Source organism: Drosophila melanogaster, chromosome 3L, assembly GCF_000001215.4.
Source record: "Drosophila melanogaster chromosome 3L".
In the NCBI taxonomy this organism is placed as follows: Eukaryota; Metazoa; Arthropoda; class Insecta; order Diptera; family Drosophilidae; genus Drosophila; species Drosophila melanogaster.
This window is the reverse complement of record NT_037436.4, coordinates 18,432,068-18,457,683: the sequence shown is the minus strand read 5'-3', so window position 1 is coordinate 18,457,683 and position 25,616 is coordinate 18,432,068. Positions and strand designations below refer to the sequence as shown.

Below are 25,616 nucleotides of genomic sequence, written 5' to 3'. Positions count from 1 at the left end.
GGCTCAGCTGCTTGTGGCGCATTCTGCGGGAATGGGAATTTAATTAAAATCAAGCACTCGCGATCCCCAACCCCTCCGTCCCACACCTTCAGCCGGAGCTCAGCTCGTCGTTTAGTTTCAATCAAAGTAGCGACAAGCAAACACTCAAAAAAGGACAAAAATTTTACGCAAATTGACAACAGAAGCGACGACACCGAAAACAACCGGGGAAATGAGGCTGCGGAGCCCAAATGCCATGTCAATAAAAATAAAAACTGTTCCAGAGCGTCCCATCTTGTCAGTTGGTCGTAATTGAAACTCATTAGCGTGCATTTTAGTGGCAAGCCTTTCCCCATTCCGGCCAACCCTTTTTTCGGCGCTTTTCCCTGCTCTATGGCGCTTATGCCCCAGCCCCGGTGGGTGGCTTGCAACACTCTGAGTTGGATCCGGTTTCGGTGGTGGTTATATGTGGTGCGTGCGGTTTATGTGGTAAGTGTGTCATCATTATGACTGCCACCGAGTTTTTTTCCCTTTTTCTGTTGGACACTTAAGTGTGAGAGTGTGTTCGATATGGCCACAGGGCTTTTTTTTAGCTTTAAAACAATAAGCAAAATGCTGGAAAACAATGTGTTAAATATGCAAAAAGTTAAACAAATGGGCTAAGTGAAAAAATTGTGAACATCACTTGTGGCAAATATATTTTCTAGAAATAAATTTTATAACTTGAAAAGTAAATATCTTTTTATCAGTTCGTTGATCGCTCGTCAGAGCCCTTATTTAAAACACATATGTATATGTATAAATTGATTAATTTTCCCACTTCAATCATTTGTTGTAATCAAAATAAATAAGTTTTCTACGTTTTTCATTTAAGCCATTTAACTATATGATGTAGTTCCAGAATATTTCAAGTCGTTTGCACAATGCGACCACAAATCATCATTAATTGGCTTGTCAGTGGCACAAAGGATTAAAAAGCGCACATAACCGCATCGAAGCGAGTCCAAAACTTTTCCGATTTGACATGAAAACTAAAAAGAACCCACACACTTACCACATTTCCATCCCCCACCGAAAGCCAAATAAATTTTAATTGAAGAACTTGCCTAGTCCCTGTAATTATGCTTCACACACAAGGCGTCAAAGGCCCCATGGGACTGGCGGGGGTTAATGAAAACTATGGAAATGGAAAACCTTTCAACGGACCCAAGCTGAATTCAATTTGCCCGCCTAAGAAAATCAGCCAAGAAAAGGAACTGAACTTGATGGCACATTTGCATTTCGTCTCGAACAGTTCAAAGTGTTTAAAAGTTTCCAGCTGTTGGAAAACTATTAATTTCCATAGCAGAAACACTTTCGATCAGCGGCCTCCTTCTGGTAAAATTAAAAGGAATAAACTGGGGGAAGAGGTCAACTATCCCGAAGGGAAAATACTGAAAAATTTGTATATCCTTACATATCCTAGCACGGAGAACTGCGCACTACTCTAAAGAATCAAATGTTCTTTGAAATACAATAAATCATATTTCCAAATTTGTAGTATTGCAAATGAATAACGTTTTGATGATAGGCGGAAGCGAATGATGCCGCGGGCTGGGATGCACAAACAAAACCGAAAAATGCAATCGGAATCTGGGCGCAGACACGCTAATCAAATTAAGCGCAATATTTGGTTTTCATATTCCGGCATCCGCAGGAGGAGATCGGCTGAAATGCAACCGGCGACTGGCCGCGGGCATTAATTACACTTAAATGTTGACCACATGCCAGGATTTGACAGAGACACAAAGTCAATAACTTGGCCAAGTGCAGCCCTAATTCCGTTCCACGTGGTCCAAGTCCACTTGGCTTTGTCCAATTTCCCTTGAGGCTGCCAACGGCGGTTGCATTTTTTGACAAATTCTCTTGACACGCATGCAGTGTCAACAAGGCGTGGCACAATAGAGGCGGGGATCTGCGATTAAATCATTAAATTCATACGCTCCACGGGTTGCACTTTTCCCATTTCGCACTGCCGCACTGGACAAATTCCCACTTCATGTCGAAAAAAAAACAAAAGGCTTTTGATAATATAAAATTAAATAATTAAGAGTATTTATTACTAATGTCTTTATAAGGGCGGCAAGTTATAAGCTTGAATCTTAACCATAATAACATTCAAAAATTTATTTGCAGTGCCTTTTGATTTTTTCCCGTGCATTAGTACTTTTCCATTTGAGCTTGACCACCACCCTAGGAGATTGTCACTTGCTGATTATTTGGTTTCCGTTTTCATTAAAATGCACACATCCCTTCTTCCTACTGCACCAATGCTTGCACTGGTTTTTTGCCCTTTTAAATACAACCTGGGGTTTGAGTAAATGCTTTTGGGGCATTTTTTAATTAAACGACATGCAGCGCAGCCAGGATTTTAATGTCACCACCTCGCGCCGTGGGCGGCGATGCAGCCTTTTGTGGCACGTGCAATATGACAAATATTTTAGGCACACAATGCAGTGCAATGCTGACCAACGGATGACTAGTTCCTTTTAAGCTCCCTTCGATTACGGTTCCAATAGCTGTTTAACATTCAAACAATTTTAAATTGAATTAAAAAAAGTGTCATTTAGAATCGCTTTAAACCTTTAGAAAATAATTCATAAGACAATTTTTTCTTTATTCACCATATAATATGAGCTTAATTTGCAAGGTTCCACCTCGAAACAAAAACTTAATAATTGTCCTTTTCGTTGTAATACTATGCAAGCTTGACCCTTCAATTTTCATGCCTAGAATGGGAAAAATACAAATACATGACTGCAGGCTTGTACACTCTTTGATTAATATTGGAATACATTTACAACGCTTCGTCATGCTCCCGCACAAATGAGCCTGCATTGCAAACAGTGCATTAATGTTAAGTTAAACAAGTGAATGAAAAATAAATTTTACATTTTCATTTTGGCATTTTCGCTTAAAAGCTTTTCCGGCAACGGCTGAAAGGGTCGAAAATAAGCGAACACAGAGGGAAAAACGTCGTAACCGAAGCTTCGCTGTTGTTGGCCACGGCTGACTTCCTGCCAGATTTCCTGGCCAATCCCCCTGCCCCCTTTCTCATCTATAACACACTAAATAACCTTGTTAGCGTTTTTAATTAAAGGTGTAAATATTGATATTTACCCATGCAGACCTGTTAAAACCCCTGACGCCGGCGGCTGCTCGCGACTGGCGCGGAAATGCATTTTCGCAAAAAGTCAAATAAACTATGTGGAAATATGAGCTGGTTATTAAATACGGTTATACGCGGCTTTCGCCTTCTGTGGATAAATGCTGTGTTTTCCCGGATTATGGGAAAAACCCAGTATAGCTTGACATGAAAATACTGTAGAGAAGTAAAAAGTGCATTGTGAATACAATTGATTATTGCAAGTGTTTAACATCTAAAACTAAGGAAAACCACATAAAAAGCAAATATTATAAGTATATCACGTATGTAGTGTTGATGAGCCAAAATTAATGTTTCTTAAACTTTTACTAAGTATTAAAAAATATAAATATATATTAAAACAAAAGGCTCTATTAATTATTAATAATTTTTAAATACATTTTTAGTCACCCAATACAAATTAAAGTTAAATAAGAATTTAATTTTTATGTATATATTCAGCTCGATATTTTTGTAAATATAAATAAATATTTCAATAAGACTATAGTGTAATATTCTATTAATGCACAAAATCCGTACTCAGTCAAGCCACATTAAGCTAAAGTACACTTATGCCCGCCAACGTGTTTATCCAGTCCTAAATCCAGGACACGTTAGGAATTTTCCCCTATCACCGGAATATGCCTTGCCACAAAATGAAGCCCTCCTGACATCCACAGGCTATTAAAACGGCAAATGCACTCAAAGGCCATCCAGTACGCATCAATAACGCACACTTGACGGCCCCTCTAAAACACACATGGCTGCCATATCCACAGCGGTGCTCCAGTGTCCTGGGCTCCCAAATCGAGTTAACTCTGGCCTAAAAGCATAGCCCCACAATGTAAAAAGGACCTGTTAAGTTTTGTGCAAAAAATGTTAATTTTAATTAAGGCCTGCTATCGACACCCGAACAGACACGGTGCATTTCGAGGCACTCCACTCCACTCCACTCCACTCAGCTCAGCTCAACTCAACGGAACTCCAAAGTGCAATGCAGCGCAACTGATGCACTTTATGGACAGACCCGACTGGATTGGATTGAATTGGCTTGACCAGGTACACCGTGAAAAAAAAGCACAAGATTATATATTATTGCATTATATTTTATTTTGATTTTTTGACTTAAGTCAACAATTTATGTTCAAGAATGGTGGATGTAGTGGATATAAATTATAATTATTATTATATACTATTATATTGTACTATTATTATTATATATTATAATTATTATTATATTATTATATATTATAATAATTATTATATTATTATGTATTATAATTATTATTATATTATTATATACTTATGTATTCAAAATATTTAGTGTTGAGAATCATATGTATATAATATCATATTTTATATCTTATATTTTATATTTCTATTACATTTCATTGAGAATATTAAATAATTTGTTAGAATATTCTTCCATTCTCTTTCTTCTCATATTATATAATATAAAATATTCTAAATTTAAAACAATCTGCCTGTGTAGGGTCTGGACTGGCCTGGAAATGGGTCCGGAATGGTGCCTGCTCCCGGAATCGTGTTCATTGTGGTCGTGTCATGGACATGTGTAAACATTAACACAACATTGTTGCCCGCTCACCAAGTGAGAAGGAGCGAGAGCAGCATACAGGATAGACAGAGAGGGAAGCAGCAACGGACATTAGTTTGAAAGGCCATGCAACAATTTGTTGCATACCACACGTCGTCAGCGGCAGCCATGCGTTGCTCTTTTATAGGACGAAATATGGGGTATTTTTAGAAGGGCATCATAGTTTCGTTTTCCACTTTGCTATTAAAATGGATAAAACATATAATATAATATATTGTAGTTCATATTCACTTGTTAAAATGTAGTATACATTTAATCACAGAAAAAACGTGTGTAAGATGTTATAAAATGCTTTTCAAAGGGTATATACTAGGCCGAAGTTTCCAAATGCAAATTGCATTGCTCTTTTTTCAAATTTTTTATTTTCTCATATTGCAGGGCCACTTACAAATTTAAATTAGCGCTGGCCGAGTGAATTGCATTAGCGCGCTTTTTAATTCGCATCGTAAATATTTCAGTTCCATACCTATGAATTTTTCAGCATTTTAACGCGTTGGCCATGCCGATGATTATCCTGCGGCTTATCAGCACCCAAACAGGCTCCACGCAGGACATCCTGACCTCCGCTCTCCCCTTTTCAACGCCCCGCTTATTGAAAACCAATTAAAAAATCCTGACGCCAAGCGAGTGCGGAAATTATTGAATTATAATGCACTCGCGATGCAGGACTCGGGCCAGCTCATAAATATAAATAGATGTGTGCATTTTTAAGGATCATCGACTGCAACCTTTTACTTGGGCTTAGGGACCTGTGACTTTTTGGGAATATTTAAATTTAAGTTCATTTAGCTAATATTGTAAACAATAAACAATATTTACTTAAATATTTATTTTCAATTTATTTATTATTTATTTATTTATTTCACTACACCCATTCATCGAAATCTAATTAAATTAATCCGCACAAGTCTTGAAATGTAACACATTGAAATACGGAGCATAATGTTCACAATTCGAATGCCATCACTTTAATTTTAAGCTACACTTATGTGAAAATAATCCGGCAATCTGCTTATTGTTATTAAATTCTCATCTCGTCTGACCTCCCAGGACTCGCCTTGCTAATTGCGGCTATCGGATTACCAATGCCAAAAGCTATTTTCAATAACAAACTGAAAAGCGAAGAGTGCAAAAATGAAATTTTATAATTGGCTTTTCGGAAAAAATGCCAACGAGAGTGAGAGAAGATAAAAACAGAGACTGCTTCGCGTTGCATGCGAACATAATTAGCATATAAAATAAAAAACAAACATCGAGACTCGCCAAAAAATATTAAATTTCAAGCAATTAAAAAATGCGCAACGCCGAAAAGCGCGCTAAGGATTCTGGCCTCCACGACGAAGGAATCAAAAGGGTTGCAGCCAAGATCAAATTACGCGAAAAAGCAGTCCGAAGTGAAGACCCGTTTTTTATGTGGCTAAGACAAACAAATAAATTGAGGAATTTTATTTCTGGCCCAAGAAGCTTAGGGCCATAAACGCAATCAAAACCAATCCAATGCAACGACTCGGCAAATAGTCGTAAAGGTCATAAAAATTGTCTTAAACGAAATGAGCCATCCTCCCATCTGCAGATACCCACCCTCCCATCCAGGGTAAGTACACAATTTTTTTGAAAACTGTGAACAGAACGATAAAAATTTCGCCCTCAGCACCTGTGACCACAATTAAGCCGCGTTAAGCGTTTCCAGGAAAAATGAGGAGAAGGAAAACTTTGCCGCAGTCAAATTGAGTTAAAACTCGCCCGAAAAACTTTTCAGCGGCCAATTTTTTCTGACTTCGCCCATCGGTCGAGACTTTTACGTGCTGAAAGTTGATAATTTAATTGAAGTTGTTAACAATTTTTTCCTTTCTTCCGGGTGCAATTAAAAAAAAAAAAACGGAATTATATTTCGTAAATAGAAGGACGACCACGGTCTAGAGGTGCCTTATTAAAATTTGTTGAAATATAATTAATGTCATGCTGAATTTAATTCGCAAACTGACGAGGGTTTCTCTTCTCTGAAAAAAAGGGTTCACAAATTTAATTGAACTGATTGGAGACGGAGGTAGGCTCGATTAGCAGGTGCATATTTTTAAAAACATAATAATAAATGAAAATTGTATAAATTGCCTATTCTGATATCTAAGACCTTAATATTCGTATCTCTGCACTTAAAATGCACCTAAAAAGATTCTTTAAAATGAATTATTTTTCGACTTGTTTTTATTTCTTCATACGTTTTCCAATAAGATATACTTTTTTCCATTATGTGCACAGACTTAGTAAGTATTTAATTGATACTCAAATTATTGAATTGACGACAAGCAATCATAGCCTTCAGTTCCTTTTTTTCAATTTGACTACAATTACTTGGCAGCTAAGACTCAAACGGGAGTCAAATACTAATAATGACAGCAGGCAGGACCCCAGTCCCATTGTCAAGTATCAAATGTTTGGCCAAAGGCAGTTGGTAAAAAAAAGAACGAAAATTACCATATCGAAATCAGAAAATAGAAAATGATACCAGGAGGACACACACACACAGCCGAATTATTTGTTTGGGGAAGCGAGTCATTGCAATTATTTGCGGAATGCACTCGTAGAGGACTTTATTGAGGCGCAAAAGGAAAAAGGAAATCGAGGCGAGCGAAAATTGAAACAAAATGAACAAATCAGGCAGCAAATTTGCATGCGACAACATTTTCCGGGACCTCATCCACCGCCTTAGTCCATTTTCTGGCAAGGGAACCGGGGATCAACTTATTGGCAATTTTTATAGTTCACCAAGGGTTGCACACACTTTCGGGGAGGGGTGTGTTATTGGGGTCTCTGTGCGAATGCCAGTGCAAATTTATGTTTATTGAGGCAAGAATTTCACGATGTCATAAGAGATGCACGATGGCAAACGGAAATTCGAATATTAGTTGCTCTATAAGGTGTTGAAAAATCTCTAGAACCTACGAGTTAATTAGTTGATTCTAAGTTGATTCATTTAGCAAACTTAAAACTCATAGAACCTCTCATTCATATTACATTAATGTAAATTATATAATATTCAAACAAGTTTGTAACGCAACTGTTAGTAAGTTTGACAAATAAAAAAATACTCAATTAAAAATACTAAAACAGTCTTCCCAAACTGGTACTGTTTTGTAATATACCCTCCATCAGTTAGGGCATCACGCAATCGTACGCAAATTTGCCAGCCGCGGCTACCTTCTCCATATCATATCAATATCCCGGGGATGTCATGGCAACTTTATTTATGCAAATTTCCGAACCAAATAAGAAAAATATTTCACTTGTCCGCTCCGTGCTCTTTGCCAATTTCTTATTTAATTTTTCCGTGTTGTGTTCGCTCTGGTTTGGATTCCTTTCTTTTTTTTTTTATTTATGGCAACTAATTTGGTGGAGTGGGCGGGGCGACTCGTACACAAATCAATTCCACTACATTGAAGCAAAAATCAATTGGAATAAGAAGGAGGAGGTTTTCAAGTGGCAGACAGACAGTCCGGGAACTGAACTTGAATATCTCTGCCCGGGCCGGGCAATTATATCTGAAGGATTCGAGTGGCTCCGCTCCACTCGAATTCACCTCGCTTCACTCTGCGAGAGAACAAGTTTATCTGCTCCTGCCGATCCTTTTTCAAGAGCAGACCCACCGCCTGCAACTCAATTAAAATGAGCTCAGGTGTAAATTTTATTGAAAATGTTTAATTGCCGGGGACTTGGCATCGTCTGGTCCTGGCCTCGAACAACCCCACATCCCGACCTCACCTCATTATCTGCTCCATTATACTCGCAGCGATTTTTACTTGTAATTATTTGTTTTTGTATGTCTGACTCACACACACTGTTGCGCAATGTCCTTTGTCCCAGGATTTATTTATATATATATATATATTTATTTGCCTAAGCTGCGCCTGACATTCAGCTGACGATGACTGTAAAGCCCTCGATGCTGTTGATGCCGTTCCAGAAATCGTCTGCTCTTATGCAAGAGGAACGAAACTGTGGACAATGAGCAGCAGCTTATTTTGGATGTACAAAATCGACGAGGGGAGGTCAACAGGTAAGCCAACGAAAAAGCAAGTCCTACAATTGAAACTGTGAAAAGAACGCGCTTAGAACAAAAAATCCAAATAGGATAAGATTTTGTACATTACATTATTTTAAAGCAAATTAAATGTGTGTAGCAAATTATAAATGTTTTATAGCAGTTAATGTTATAATATATAATATAGTATATAATGTTATAAGCAGTTAAAATAATATTAATAAATGGTTAGATTTTAGTTATAAAAAGGAAATGCTCGTTTTAACCGGTATATATTAATTTAAGCGCTTAAACCTTTATAATACATACTGTATTGATCATGCCTCTGTTCTTGCGATAAACAAAGTTAATTCTTTTTTTTTACCACTTCCAAATCTGCCCTCGATACTAACTACCCCGTAGACTTGCCTACGATATCCTGCGGTGCTCGCCGTACAATTGAAGTTTACACAATTAACTTAATTGCCAATAGTTGTGGGCCCACTTCTGTCGCCAGTTAACCATCTCGCATCTGCCCTCGACTCAAGTTGTTGTGGCAACAACACTTTGTTCACACTCCGCAGAGGCTTCAGCAGATCTTTTTAATTTGAACAATTAATATGCCCGAATGTCAAACATTATCTAATGCCGAGGATGAAGTCACGTGACCGCACGAATGCAAAACAGATTTGCGTGATGAATTTATGACTGACATTGATGGGCTGCCCCGAATCCAGCAGATACTTCAGAACATGCAACAAACTGTGGCAGGGGATTCCCACATTGTTGCTCTTTTTTCACGCCCGCTCCTTTTGGCCCATCCTAGTTTTTTAACCCTTTCCTTCAGCTCGATCTGGTGCTCATCGTAAAGGGATTACGACGTGGGTCGTGTGTCTGATGTTGATTAAGCTGCTCCCATCCAAAAGGCTCTTTCGCTTTATAATTTATGCAAGTTGCGGGAAATTCGACACGCCCGCATGGTCTAAAATTGCTTTAAAGTTGGAACCCAATCGTTTGCAGGCCAAAGTAGTTGTAACCAGAGAAAAGGATTTCAACCTTATCTATATTTTAAATTATAAGTGAGTAAGTGAAGCTGCAAGCTTCGGAAGATATCTTCGCTTAAACGCAGAATTTATAACATAAGACATTCCAGTAAGGACATAATAAATATTGAGAAAATTTTCCCAGAGTGTCCCTTTTCACTTCACACATTCCCGATTCTACCGACCCCGCCACCAAGAGAAATCAAAACAAAAATCAACATGGCACAATTAATAACAAATTAACATGATGGGCTCTCTTTTGGGCGCATGACCGGAAGTGAAACCAAAACCGCGCTGGGCAACATCGATATAATGAAATGTATTTGTACAAAAATTAAGCGACAAATGCCTCTCGGTTCGAGGCCCAATTTCAGCTCATTGTGTGCTGTGTGTGAGCAGTTTGGCCCTCAAATATTTACACTAATCATTGTAAAACATATTCCTCAAGTGCCCCGTAAACCGAAACGGAAGGAAGCTAGACCAAAACAATGGAAGAGGTCTCAGGATCCCCGGGATCCCAGGTCCAGTTTCGGAGTTTCGTTTTCAGGAGAACAAGGGAAACCTGGCACGGGTCACGTGCCTCACTGCACGTGTCCCTTTTAATGACCAGCGAATTGTGAAAGGAAAGTACATACATGCATATACAGCCTCGACGATGTCTACGACGGGGAGCCTCGAAAAAATCAAAAGGTAATATTCTATAATCAAGTGTGGCGAATAGCACATACCGTACAATTATGTTCTTTTTTATTTGTATTATTTGTGTTATATTTTTTTTTGGTGCTATTACCTTAAAATTAAAACCTTTTATTAAATCTATTCACTATTAATATAAGTCGGTTAGACTAAACATTCAAACATTTTTGTAATTTCTTGAGTTGTTAATTATGTTTTAAAATAAACGTTAAGATATAACTTTTCTTTAGCCCAAATGAAACCTTATTTAGCTTTATTTCCAGGGTATTGGTGCCCTTTATTCAGACTCACAGACATATTTGTGCTATATTGAAATCCAATTCAATGAAATTGTTGCCACGCTCGAGTTCCATTAGACAAAAACCAATCACAACAGCGTGAAAAGGTGGGAAACCGTTGCCTCTGAACCACCCACTCAATTGTTGGTCAGTTGAAAATATTTCGACAATTTGCTTCATATCCTTCATATCCCCTCACCGCGTGCGGCGCACAAAGGAATATGTCAGGCATCAATTGAACTCTTTTCTCTGCCGTCAATGGACGTATTTGCCCGGACATGGCTGAGTCCACCCGTCGAAGGACCCTTTTTAATTGAGGAACTGGGCTGCGGCGTGTGGCCAGCAACCAGAAACAAACAACAACAAACGGATGACAGGCAACGCCTGACAATTGTCCTTTGGGCAGCGATGCCAGGACATGAGGATTGAACGTTGTGGGGTATCCGAAACTGAAGCTAGGAAGTGGGGAATTACATAAAAAAAAAGGCGATGAAGAGAGGCGGTGTGAATAAGCCTCCAATAAAAGCTTACAGATCATTACATTACAAGACTTGAAGTAATCAAGAGTTTTTAATTTTCAAAAAATAATCACGTTTCCCTTTAATGACGTTTGCATATTTGCATGCTAAATTATTACTGATTAAATCCAAATAAACTAATAAAGGTTTTTCGTGTTAACTCTTATAAAATATTATTTTCGTTTTACAGGCGTGACCATAATAATATAATAATAATATTTCTAAATTTTATAAAATTGTAGTTATTTTTTATTCATATAGTTTGAATTTAATTAAAAGGGTCTTGTGTTAAACGTAAAGATATTAACAATTCCGTGTTACTTTTAAGCACTCCTAATGATATTTTCACGTCAGATTCACGTAGGTAGCTTAGTCTCCTCAATATAAGACGCAGTATATCAAAAAAGTAGAGACGAAGAAAATTTAGAGACAGGGGACATGGCTTTGCCCACTTTGTCGGTCCATAAACAATTCATTTATTATCCATGCAGGCTGCTGATCTGATCTAATACTGCAGGCTTGATTTACTGGCAGCGGCTGCAAATCATCGCCCAAGTCTGAGCCCCGAAAAGGGATAAAGACAATGGTCATATGGGGAAAATATGAATATACTCACAGGAACACACACATCCACAGAACATGTAACTCCGAGGGGGTGATGTGTTCATGTAGGCATGTGCGATAAATTATCATGTGCGTTGAGTCACAAAATTTTCCCACCTCCAAACGCCGACGAGAAGGTGTCTGTAATTGGTAGTCAAATATGTTGATATATTGGATGGATTTGCTGGCAGACAATTTTATGATCGCTAAATTTATTTGATTCGTGCAGCGCACGCCCCCAAATTGAAGCCTTCATAAATTCCAATTGTTCTGCATCGAGCAAATCCTTCAAAGAAAATTTATATGTGCTGTTAAAAAACGTTTTGTGCAAAAACTCTTCGGTTTACAAAATTAAACGAGTCGAGCCACATTTTTTAGAACTAATAAATACGAGTATAAGCCAGTAAAAAGAAGGGAGGGCAAGAAAAACGGCAACATTTTTAAACAACCCCATAGACGTAAATAAATAAAAATACAATTTAAAGAATATTGCAAATAAAGTTGAACGTAAAAATTATTTTTAATGTTCTGCTTTTACTTTGAATTACTTTTAAGAAAATTGGGAAACAAGGTAAGGAAAACAGAATAAGGAATTCAGAATACTCTTAGAGATATATTACACAAATCAATTTATCATTGTACAAAAATGAATTCTTTTTGTGCGTTGTTATACATTATTAAACATTATTTTCTTTAAAACGGTTCCACAATTTTAAAGAGAATTTTATGTAACCCACAGCTTTGTGCGTACACCCCCCTCCTTGTTAAAACATTTCACATATCCCAAAGTACATTTCGGGATGACCATATAAAGTTAAACATTTCGTTATATCATTTAAATTAAAAGCTGAGCTGACAATAAAAAGTACACCATAACATTAACTCTCCTTGGAGCTCAACAATTCAAAAATTTCCATTGTATATCCTGGTCTGGTTGGGCCGTAAAACATTTAATAACAACCGAATCGGCTTTTTGATATGCCCAGCAGACATTTGTTCGGTCAACAACCCTCAACATTGGGAGTTTAAAATAAAAAAGAAATACTTGGCAATTGAAAGCATTGAATCATTTAAAAGTAACTAGTGGGGAAGAAAGTTGAAAGCACCAAAGTGGCACTTTGTCGCCTTTTATGTTTACTTGAACTGACCGCACAAAGATCCTTGCAGAATCATTCCAATTGTATCTTTTGTATGGCTTTGCATCTCCCCACGAAGAGAGTTAAGTTTGTTGTCCCTTTTTTATGACCAAACTGGACACACATAAATTTTCCTACTCGTCTCACATGTGTCGTAAGCATTTTCCCACAGTTTTCCAACGCGGGGGAGGGAAATCAAAAAGGAATTATTCCTGACCCATCGTTGGGTGGGGGGTGGAACTTGGGAGTGGTCCTGAGTTGCCTTTTGTATAATTTCCATTTAGTGTTTAAGCCAACACCTCAAAGGACCCGCAAAAGGGTCCAAGAACTGACGAAGATGAATACTCAATTTGATTTGCATACGGTTTGGATTGAGGTTCGGGACCAGACAAAAGCCTTTCCACTTGCTGACAGCCATTGGCTGACCTAACGAACCATAAATTAAACACGCTTTTGATGTCTTGGCCGGGCTAGAATGTTTATTTACTTTAGTTTGCAACACAATGTTTATCCTTAAAATTCGATTATAATAAAACCAACCCAAAAATAAATACCATTTCCGGAGGTTTTTGGTTTACATGATTGAACCTGGAAATTAATTGTAGTGTCCAGGGAATGTGGATGGCGGAAAGTGCTAAATAATTTGCATAAATTACGGTGGACCAAGGCACAAACATATCACCCCGGCAATAAATTCAAGTCAGACAGACGCCTGGCTTAAGTCATCAAAATGGTAACACCACAAAGAAAAATAGCCTGACACAAAGGGGCGAAGTTTTCGGGTAAGGAAAAATGGAAAAAGTAAATGACCAAATGTGGTTTCAAAAAGGCCACAACCCAGGCAATATTTTCGGAACCCAATTTATTCTACGTAATTATTTTCAGATTTAAAACACAAAAATATATTTAAATAAATATTTTGCATGCTCTTTCCAAAAGCATCTGTACGCAACGCCTTGAAATAATTACTCATACCCAAAATAAAGTTTGGCAACTTCGTCGCTTAGAAAAGAAGCGTTTACATCTGCCAAATGAATTATGCTGCAAATGCCTCGTTATTAATTAGACTCATTTGCCACTCGAGTTCAGTCAGAGATTGTAACCATGAAGACACCTTAATTAAATGTCTGTCTGCGGTGGATGAGTTCCAGATTTAACCGCAGAGTCAAAGTTTTTCGTCCATCCGTAGGGTGGTTGTGCCTCATTTTTGTTGCCGCTTTGTTTTTTGCCAAAATATTTGCATATGAGAGATTTTCGACTCTACCCTGATGATTGGGTTCTTGTCCCCGGAGACTTGTCATTTTCATTTCCATAAATCAATTTGTTAATTAGTGCAGCACTTTTGGTTGCCTGAAGTAGACAATGGTGGCGATTAGCCATCAGTTTTTTGGTAGATGAGACTGCCAGAAACCGAGTGTTTTGGTCTGGGGTAATTATCTCGTGAATGACTTTATATATTACAGATCTAAAAGTCGTTTAAAAGAGAATTTTATATTCTTTAAAATGGGATTAAAGTCATAAATCATAGTTACTATTTAGCACAGTAACCTGTACCAACATCAAAGAATTGCATCAGCAATCCTATCCTAAACGTATTTGGATCAACTGAAGCATAAATAAGTCCGCATATTCGTTTTCGAATTGAAAAACCAAGGTTTAGACTTGCTTATTGCATTCTACCTCCCATAAAGCCAAAGCAAAACAAACAAATAAACAAATAGAGCTGCCCAGGCAATCAACAATCGAATCTTTAATCCCATTTAGTTTGCGCATCGAACTAAAATTACTTCAATTTATTTTGATGGTCAATATAAAGGAAAAATACGTAAATAGCTGGAAATATAAATATTTTATACGTCATCTGAATGGGAAATCTTTAAAATGCAGGGGAACTTTAAGCTGCCACTTTAGTCACTTTACGAAGGGATATAAAGAGAGAAGAGACGAGAAAGTCGAAGGATGTGGATGCCATTTAATGTCACTTGGGCGCAGCCATCAAGCATAAAGCTCTTGTATCCTTCCACCTCCTTGAAAAATAACAGTTTACACAAGAAAACAAAACAGAACAGAAGCCACCCATAAATGCAGAATGGGGAACCACATGTGAAGTGTCCTGGCTTTGACTTTGACTTGAGGTGCATCCTCCAAAGTGCGCCAAAGTGAAATGCATTTCAGCAACAATTGTTGCCAGCTGTAAATAAACACGACTTGCCATGCCACGCCCCCTCTGACATGGCTGGCAAACAAAAAAAAAACAAAAACAAACACTGCAATGATAATAAGGTATATAATTTAATATCAATCTGACAGCCAAACACACACACAGAAGGCAACAAAGTGCCCCTGTGATGAGAACGATGCAACGTTTTATGCTGCAATTTCTGTTGTATCCGTTCTGGAAAGGTAAATACCCTATAATGGCTGCTACCGATTGGCAATACGTTGGATACAATGCAGAGACTTTGGGAAATTAATCCGAAAATGGAAAAACTGAGACTCACTTCCAGTGAGTACATACACGAATGTGTGTACGTGACCTTGTCATCGAAGTTAAGAATATTTAATGCTTTAACAACATTTTCAATTCAAAATAAATCAAAGAACGAAGAAAATTTAATTTTCAACAACTACATTTAAATTGGATATTATTTCAAAATCAACAAATTCTATCAAATCTTTGATTTGCGATTTTCAAACGATACTTATTTCCATGCCATTTCTTTTTAATTAATACAATATATTGTGTTTGCCAAATATACCATTTGTTTTTATCCATTTACCAATTAGAGCGAACTCTTGATAGTAGCTAAACTGTATTGATAAGGATAATCTAGAGTAAGCATATTAAGGCATTCCTTCATAATTATTATCCTTAAGAATAGGGTATCCTTTCATCACTCTCGTCTTGAAACTCGCTCTTCTGGGTGCTGCTTCCTTGTAATTTTTTCCTGCCGTCTTTTTCGTTGTTCGTGTGCTGCACATGCCCCGCCGCACTTCAGTTTTATACGTATACCTATAGATATGGGTGGTACATACATATATATGCATTGTCTGACTGTCTGGGGTACTCAAATGCCACTCTTTCGATGCGATGCGTTTCTTCCCTTGGATCCCACTTTGCTCCTTTTCACTTTTTTTTTCTATTTTGTTTGCTAACTAAATAAATGCAGTTTGTGTGTGCGCCTGCACTTGTTGTTTGTGTTGAGCCAAGCAGAACATTTCCATTTGAATGTTCTTTTAAGCGAAAACAATTCTTTTCTTTGTTTTGCCTTTGAGAATGTGAGTGAGTTTTGCAGGTACACGAGTATATGTAAGTGATTTGGCGAGCCCCGCTGATTTTGCTCGAGTGTTTAGCAAATTAGATCATGGATTTTTCCTCTGATTTCTCGGGGTTATCATCGCGGGGATATCATTTTTGGTACCCCGCCCACTCACCTGCACGCCCACGAAGGTGATTTTCTTTTGTTATGCATTCTTTCGTAGATTTCTTCGGTTGGGTTTTTATTTTACGTTTTTTATGCAGCAACTATAAAAAAGTTTTTACATTTTTTACGGCACTTATTTCAGCTTTCTCTCTTATTCAGCACTGCTCCAAACCCATTTTATTCTGTGGGTAACAAAAGAAGTTTTTTGACGGCGAGTGCATTATATTTTGGACTTACGGCGAGAAGTTGATTATGTTGATTTGTGGAATTGATTTGTCGGAGGGTAAAAAGGATTCAACAGACACTCCTTTACTCTATAAAAATTCCTGGCATGCGGTTCACAAAATGTTAACCGATTGTTCTTGCGGTCATAGGGAGTTGTAGGATGGTAAATTGATTTTCTTCAAGTACAAGAATAGTCGGGTGAGGAATTTTAAGTCTTGTTTAGTACTTATATAGTACGAATTCTTGCAAAGCTTGGATGTAAATGTTACAATTTTATTGTCATATTTTATAAATGCTTACTAAGTTGGAAAAAATTTTCTATATTTAATTTGTATCAACAATTAAAACTCTTGGCAAAGAAACGCAAAAAAAACAGGAAAAATAAGCCAAACAGGAAATTGGTCAAGGTCACGTCTAAGCCAAGGCAAGAAAAGTGAAGAAAAGGCAAAGCAAAGCAAAATCTCACATCGAATTTTTGTATAAGCCATTCGACTACTTCCCCTTTGCTGTTCGAAAATTCAGAAATTTAAAATTTGCATATGTTAGCTTTAAAAAGAAATATATATCATTCTACCATTTCTTTGTTATAAAATTAGCTTTAATGAAAATAATTTATCTTAGGTACTTCTAGCTCGACTTCCTAAAAATAAATTCTTTCCCCTTAAATTTGTTTTGTTTCATTTTCGAAAACTTTCCTGTCCTGGTTCGAAAAACGTAGGAAAACCACCCCATATAAATTCGAGCTTCAAACGTAACGGCGGGGTAAGTAACGTAATGGTAAAACGTATGTAACATGCCACAAGTGTGACGCTCTCTGCATTTTGTTTGAGGAAACGTTTACTGCACGTGATGAAAGTTGATATTGTCATCACAGAGAGGGCGACAGAGAGAGAGAGAGAAAGAGAGAAAGAGAGAGGTAGGAAAAAAGGGAGGGAAGATGGTAAAGAGAAAGCGGGCACAGAGGGTAGCTAATTCTCCCGCCGTTTCCCGGGTATAAATACGGGCGTCCTGCTGGCTGAGCTCTTCAGTCGTACGACAACTCGCCAAGAGTTCAGATCTGGAAAATCAGGAAATACCTTGCCACACATCGAAGTTAACAAGTGCCATTTTTACGTAACATTTTGAGCGACTCAAATATGGCCATTCCATTTTTCGAAGAAGAGCACGCCCCGAAATCGGAACCCAGTGGCGATCAAGTCGATAGCCCCATGGCTTTCTCCATAGACCCCGGACATGATCAAGTGGACTTTGAAGGACCTCCGTCTGCAGCAGAGGAACTCCCGCCACCAGGAGCAACAAGTGAGCCAGTTGCGCCTCCGAGTGCCGAGGAGCAACTGCTGGCCTGGAAATTCCTGGCCATCACCATGTGCAAGGTCCTGAAGCAATTTTACCAACAGCACAAGTCGTCCGGAAAATCCAGCAAACTAAAGGCCACCGTTCAAATACAACCGCAGGCGCAGTAAAAATTTCGAAAACCAACTTAAGCACCAACTAAGGCTCCTAAAAGCGCAACTTGTGATTACTTTACGTTGGTGAGAACTAGCGCAGCCCGAAAATTTCGAGAGAGAATGAGCGAGACAGTGACAGAGAAATGTGAATCAATTTCCCAAGGAAAACCCTAAAACAAGATTAACTTTTGATACATGTATTTTCTTTGCTGGAAATTAAGCACATAGTTTCTTATCCGTCGGGATACAACAAAATTTTAAAACTTTGGATAAGCGCAAATGTGATAAATAATTTTGCTAAAAAAATTTACAGTCCAAGTATTTGTTTAGTAAACTTATTTAAGTTAGTTTTACTTGTTTAACTGAATAAGTTAGATTCTCGTAGGTGGTCGGCCCAGTGCAAGAATAAGTGAACGAAAAATCCAAACATTCATATATTGGAAAATTGTCTCAAGAGATAAAAGCAAAATTTTGTAAGCAGTCGCTAGTTTTCAAATCGAAACCAACTTAGTTGATAAGTCAAACTATTCTACATGCTATAACTACAAATAGTTACAACTTTTTTACCAACAACTCTCTTGGTGTCTATTTATGGGGAAATTTAAATGATTCAACTTCCTAGGTAGAGTGCTTCTTAAACTTAGCAAATATATATGGAAATATATTTTTTAAAATTGAAACATATTTTTATATTTACTTTGCCGTCGATATATAAGCTGTGTACGTGTCAATCTAGTTTATAGATCTATTCTTATAAGCAATATGTGGCTAAGATTCCATGCGAAATAAATCGATGAAAAGGCGTTCTTCGCGTAACGAGCATAAACATAGTACAAGTTCAAAAGTAGAAATATTTACACACATAAATACTCCAAACTACACATTCTTTTAAGCAATTTAATGTAACTTAAGCTAAGTAAAGCAAATGGCATGAAATAAAAATATTATTGAATGGAAAAATACGCATTTTTAACTAGTGATGGGATGAACAATTCAAAAACGTTTATTTTCAGATTTTGGTCTGTTTGTGGTTTAGCAAAACAAACCCAAAGAATATTACATTTTATCGTCTAGAGTTTAATTCATATATAATTTTTATAACAAATGGAGCCTAACACAGCGAAAAACAAGACAACGAAATGTTAAGTGTAAATGTAAAATCATTTACAGTGAAATGTATAGTACTTGCTAATTTACCCAGAACTTTCGCTCCGTTGCTAGTCATAATAGACCTAATCATCGTTGATAATACTTTGCCACCTTGAAATGAGTGCCACTTTTACCCCTCAACCAAACAGATTGAAATGGTTACCGGCGGCAGAGATCAAAGTCGTTTTCTCACACAAACGACACTGAATAATTCCTGAAATTCTCTCATTCCGGTTTTCCGGACTCATACAATCGATGCTAAAAAATGTCGCGTGGCGCCACCCGACTGATTTTAAAATCTGCCTTTGGGCGAGGCTTGAAAAAAAGAGACTACTGAAATCTTTCAACTTTCCATTTTTAATACGCTTTGTATGGCGAATAATACGGGGAAAAGGATGCTGATGCTAAGCCGCTTTTTAATTTTCCAAAATCCAAATAGAAGATTCTTTTAAGCGCCGTCCACCATCAATCAATGAACGGACGGATCCATAATAATATCAATCAAGGCAAGAACTGGCAAAGAACAAATACCATTTGCCAAATAAACTGTTCCCCAGCCCCTGAAGATGATTTTAAAATTTTTTGATATTTTTCTTCCAGGCAGATAAGCAGAAGCCAAAGGATTTCCTTCTTTTTTTTGAAAATGCGCATTATGAGGACGGTTAACTGTCTGAATTCAATCAAATGTCCCCCCGGGAATTTGCACTTTTGTTTGCTCGAGCGTCCACACATGATATCGTATCCTTCATCCTTTGGCAACCCTTTCTCCGGGAGAAAGCGGTGAAAGGCTCAAGTGCATGTGTGTTTTGCGTGCGTCCAGCTGGGATTTCTATGGGGTGGAGTTAGGAATGGTAAAGTGACCCCCGTAAACAAACAGTTTTGGATTTTTTTAACATAAGCAACAGATTTACTTGTGCGTTTTAGAGGGTATGTGGAGGTAAATTAGAAGTAGCTAGATTATATTTGCTCAATTCTGCAACAGATACGAATTGCTTATACCAAGACAATAGTATTAATAGTATTAATTTCTTATACTGGGTATGCTCTTCATTACAGAAATATATTCCAAATTTATATTTATATCCAAAAAATTGTAATATCTTATATATTTCTTCCAATTTTAAAGAAGTACTCGTTTGTGCACTCCTTATGAAATTATTCAGTACCAAGTTGTCCGATCTACTTTAACAAAACTCCTCACTTTTGAAAAAATCTTCTACAAACAACCATATCATCAAGCATATACTTAGGTATCTGGCAATTTGAGTGCCTTTTGAGGCATTTTTAACTTAATTGAATGTACACAAACTTACTAAGCAAATCAATTGCTTTTCCTTATTTTTCCGCTTCTGTCCCGAGGGTAAGTAATGTTTGTAGAGCTCAAAGCGAACTCGAAAATATATAGAAAACAAGATTATTAAAAATATATTAGAGTTGCCTTAGCCCAAATGAAAGGGGGCAATGGTGGTTCACTTATTTTTCCTGCAAGCTCCGTTGGTTTTTATTTAGGAACGTGCTCAAGTGCAGATTCATTGCAATTTGGTTGTTCTTCGGGTTGGATTTGTGGTCATCATTAGTGTGCTTTATTAAGTGTAAATAGAAGTAGCAACTCTAGATGGGTAGCTTTAAGCACAAAGACTTTAATCCCCTCTCTCAAGGTCGCCCTTTGAGCAAAAACTGCATATGTTGCATCTTTGAGCACGTTTCGTTTGGAATTGCATATGCAGAACGAGAAAAACACGAATGAAAAATCCAGGGGACCTAGAATCGGGGCCAATTTGCTTACATCTTTTGTTTATGTTATTGCAAAGGGTTGAATGAGCAAATCTGGGTCAAGGTGAAGAAGCATTCCTGAGTGCACTCAGCCAACATAAATTGAAAGTGAGACTCCAACTTGTTTTTCGGTATGACGTTGCAGCTGCTGCTTGTACTTTTTCATATGGGATGTCAGCATGTGTGTCAATAGCTTCTTAGTTAGTTTGAGAGTGAAATTATGAAGGCTTTACCTAAATTAGATGTAAAAAAGTATATAGCGTTTAAATAAAAATCATAATAAGTTACCAAACCAAAAATTAAATAATATTAATTTCCTATCAAATTTATCGTTAGTTGGAATTTAAAGGCAACTCTTTTGTATATCTATAGTTCAATTTTGCTTACTGAAATTTGTGTAAGCTATACATAATTAATTTTATATGGATATCATAGTCCAAATCCTATTAATAACTTTCACTTGAATTGTCTTCCCTATTGCCTAATAGTTCTATGAATATTTTACAGAAATAAAGTTCATTTTACAATTCTTTCAATCGCCATTTTTATTTTCAAAATCTCAACTGATTTGAAAATTTCCATGAGCGGCACGTTACCCGGAGCTACCCACTTTGCCACCCACTTCCGTTCGATTTCAAGGACCGACATGGCTTGCACTTCATCATTACAATTAATACAGAAAGTGCAGCAGATCAAAGTGCGAATGCAAAGTGGGAGGAGTGAGTGGGCGGAAAATGGGGAAAGCGCGGACAAAAGGCGCGAAAGACAAAAGGCGGCGACAGTCAAAAGGCAAAAACAACAACCACAAGTTGCCATTGCCATGTCAAAGGTTATGACAGAAGCCAAACAATTGAAAAGTTGTAACAAACAGCAGACAGCGAAGGCAGAAGGCGAGAGGAGCGAGGCACCAGCGGAAGGAAAAACAATGAGATTTCGTTAGCTCTGGCATCAGAAGTAAAAAAAATACCTGCGTATACATATATATAATGCTTGAAAAATCACAAAAATATGGCAAGGAATTGTCAAAGCAAAAAAGAAGTAGGGATACAGATGCATAAAAAAGTTGGCAAGCAATTTTCTAGCAATATATTTTCCGCTGTTGGCCAAACTTTTCACGCGTTTTTTGATGTTTCTCCTTTGTACAAGTGCAAAAATAACAAGGAAAAATGGCGTAGAAATATTTAATGAGGCCAAAGTGCAAAAGGAACTGGTAAAAACCAAGCCAGCCAACAAAAATCTAATTTAATAATCAAATAAAATGCTGGTCAAGGGAGCGGTCTCTGGGGAAATGAAAATGGAAAAGCAGAAAACAGAGCTATGCAAATGCCGCAGATAAAGAGAAAAAATGCGATTCGCATAACTTGAGCGATTTGACAAATTTACGAGTGAGTTTAGCGGACTAATCATAAGAGATATCTTTTACCCTCTTTAAAAGCCCCACAGGCCAGTATCAACGGAAAATGGGGGTGGTGTTGGGAGGAAAGCCAGCGATGAGCTGGGAAAATGCTTTCCACTGGGATGACAACGCTTCTGTTTTTTTTTTTGTGCCTCCAGCTCTGAGTTCCCTTTGGGAAATACTCTGCTCTAGAGTAGACCACTCTAATTGGTTAATATAAAACAAATTATTTTTTAACTATCTAAGATTATTGTTTATATAAAACATCTTTACTTTTAAGTTTATAAATGGCATCGCTTTCGTACATATATTATTCTAGTTCCTGCCAAATATAAAAAGCATATTTAAGAGTATTCCACAGTGACTATTGAGCAATTGCGCGTTTCTTTTTATCATCATATTTTTTTCAGCTTTTATTTAGTATAGACATAAAAAATCGCCGAGAAAAGGAAAATCTCTTGCACATAATTTTAATGTTTATCGTCTTTTATTGTCAAACAAATTATTTTTGATATTTCTGCTGCAGGCGATGCTTCGCCTCCCCGTCGATTTTCTATCAGGTGATTCCGTCTGGGAAATGATTCAGCTGCTTCGGCTGGGGTATCCAAGGTGATTCTGAGCACACATATCTTGTAATTTGATTAGCATGTGGCAGAACTGGGAAAAAAGAAAAATGTGAAAGGGAGGGGAGTCCAAAAAATAATAATCGTAAAGAAAATCCAGGAACGACATGCTGATCTCTATCGGGCGAAAGTCAAAACAATTTAATGCATGAATAAAAAATAATTTCCTTGTGAAGACATCCTGCTGCGGAGTTTTATTGGATTTCTGTCCAAAATTAAGTTCATATGTGAGCTTGACTGTGGCGACCCCAAGGACCCAACCCAAGAAGGATCCTGCCATTCTCTTATCTTCTTGCATTTACCTCCTCCCCCTTTTCGTGTCAACATGTCGTAATACGTACATGTTTTATTATTTACCCAACATTAAAAGAAAGTTCGCAAAAAAAAAAGAATCAGCAAACACACACACTGTCATTTTGCATATGAATTAAAACGCCATAAATTAGCAAAGAGCGCTTTTGCCAATTGAACTGTTCGTCCTTTTAAGGGACGAGGGAAGGATGTCGCACAGGAAGCTTTTGTTTGCCTTGCTAATGCTGCCAAGTCTCGCCGGTTGCCGTGGATTAATTCAAAGCCGAATGGAAAACGGAAAATGAAAAACCGAATCAAAAGCAGCAGCAGAGCTCTTAATAAGCTGATTTGTTATTTATGATGTTTTCCTAATGATTTTCAAATTTTCGTTTAGAATTTGTAAATGGAGTTTGGGGAGTTCTTTCAAAAGTAATCCGTAATGGAGGTTCAGCTCGAATAGTTAAGAGACGCCGAATGTAAAATAGCAGTAATACAAATACTTAGGAAACTTTTAAATACTATAAAGAAACTACTTACTAAAATACTTTAAAAGTCGCTAGTTCTTCGGTGTTTTTTTTTAGCCACACATAAGAGATACTTATATAGTCCGAATTTAAAGATTCACTCAACTTTAATAATGCACTTAAATCAATTGAATCGAATGCGTTTAATACTCATCCCTTAAACAAGCCGACATAAATTAGTTAGTGCAGTGCAATGGCTATGGCTCCGACCCAAATCCGACTTAATACGCTTCGCTTAATTGTTTACAGCATTAACGCAAAAACCTCTGCAAATGCAATAAACAGTTCCCAGTCCCTCCGCGCCGAAATCAGGATCTAGCGACCGACCCGGTGGACAGGCCATCAATATTACATCACAACATGGCATCACATAACACGCAGTCAGACCAAAATCGCGGCGACAGGATATGCGAGTATCCTGGCTGAGGAGAGTGCGGAAATGGATGCCAGGATGGGAATGGGGATGGTGATGGTGCTGATGCTGATGATTCGGTGGCAAACATTAATCAGCGAATTATCAATGCAAATAATTTTCAACACGCCTGAATGCGATATCAATCAACGGACATCGCTTCCGCTGCAATAACCAGCGAGGACACCAACAACATCGCCATCGTGGCAAATGCATACATACATACATATGTATATCTACTATATGCACACCGAACATCCCAGTCTGGGGCACTTAACACACAATTAAGTGCAAATAATTGCGAGCGCTGCATATAAATGATTTGTTTAAGCCAACATGACGTGGGATAAATCACCCAGCATCTTCATTTTGGCACAGTGGGGCAAAATTAACGACAGTCGAGGATGTTTGAAGTAAATAGATACTGGATAGATGATAGATCGATATCAACAGTTGGCTTGTATTAGATGTGTCTTGAATAATCGCGATGAAATACAACTTTTCTATTTATTTTGTCACTTCGAATTTTGCAAACTGTATTGAGAAACTAGAGTTTACATTCTATGCAGTGTAACAGCGAAAAGGCCTACTGCGAATAATGATTTTGAATATTGCAGCGAATGCATCGAAATGACCAGTGAAGTAAGACCGTGGAAATGGGACTTAAGACCCCTGATTTTGCCACACCCCCTTCGAATCGGCTGTTCAGGCGCTTAATTAGTATAATCCGCGTTGAAATTATTCAAGTGTGCACTGTGAAATGCAATAAGGGGTGTGGCGAATCGGCAAGGAGAAAATCGGAAGTGTGTGTGCTAGTTAGTGTTCATGGCAACGCATGTGTGTGTGTCAGCCTCGCCATGATTATGATAAGATTGGCAAAGCTGCATAAATTTAATGACAGCAATTAAGCGAAGCGCCAAAGTTTTCGCAAGAAGTCTTATCAGAGGGACACAGCAGCATGAGCAGAGAATTCCAGCACAGTGCCTGTGAAAAGTACATGGCATAATTGAATACTATTAAGCCAACTTAATGCGCATTTCATTGGGCCACGCGACTCACAATTAACCCCTTCACGGCGACTGTATTCATTTTTAGTTTCAGCTGGACTTTAAACAGTATATACAGTTTTATTACCCAATTAAATAAAGATAATGAATAATCTCATATTATATATTCAACAATTTATATATGATTTAATTAAATTTAACAAAAACTATTAGTTTTAGCACAGAAAGTAATAATAGATAAAAATATATATATATACATATATTTTTACAAAT

At 37.5% G+C, this 25,616-nt stretch overlaps 1 protein-coding gene and 3 long non-coding RNA genes across 5 annotated transcripts; 3 read left to right on the top strand and 1 right to left on the bottom strand.

Annotated features, from left to right (window-relative positions):
• Positions 1-133: 133 nt before the first annotated feature.
• Positions 134-483, top strand: lncRNA:CR44671 (long non-coding RNA:CR44671). Its single transcript, NR_124983.1, has one exon. It is a non-coding gene; the product is annotated as a long non-coding RNA:CR44671 (long non-coding RNA).
• A 400-nt stretch (positions 484-883) lies between these two features.
• lncRNA:CR44670 (long non-coding RNA:CR44670) lies at positions 884-1,285 on the top strand. The gene has a single exon (NR_124982.1). It is a non-coding gene; the product is annotated as a long non-coding RNA:CR44670 (long non-coding RNA).
• A 14,527-nt stretch (positions 1,286-15,812) lies between these two features.
• On the bottom strand, positions 15,813-16,954 carry lncRNA:CR43280 (long non-coding RNA:CR43280). 2 transcript variants are annotated; one of them, NR_124981.1, is made up of 3 exons: positions 16,733-16,954; positions 16,506-16,677; positions 15,813-16,083 (listed from the first exon to the last, which is right to left on the bottom strand). It is a non-coding gene; the product is annotated as a long non-coding RNA:CR43280 (long non-coding RNA). The 2 variants fall into 2 exon arrangements; NR_048295.1 differs by having other exon boundaries at positions 15,813-16,677.
• A 787-nt stretch (positions 16,955-17,741) lies between these two features.
• On the top strand, positions 17,742-19,123 carry skl (sickle). The gene has a single exon (NM_079415.3). The coding sequence runs from the start codon at positions 17,857-17,859 to the stop codon at positions 18,181-18,183; it is 327 nt and encodes a 108-aa protein (NP_524139.1). The 5' UTR covers positions 17,742-17,856; the 3' UTR covers positions 18,184-19,123.
• The last annotated feature ends 6,493 nt before the right edge of the window (positions 19,124-25,616 follow it).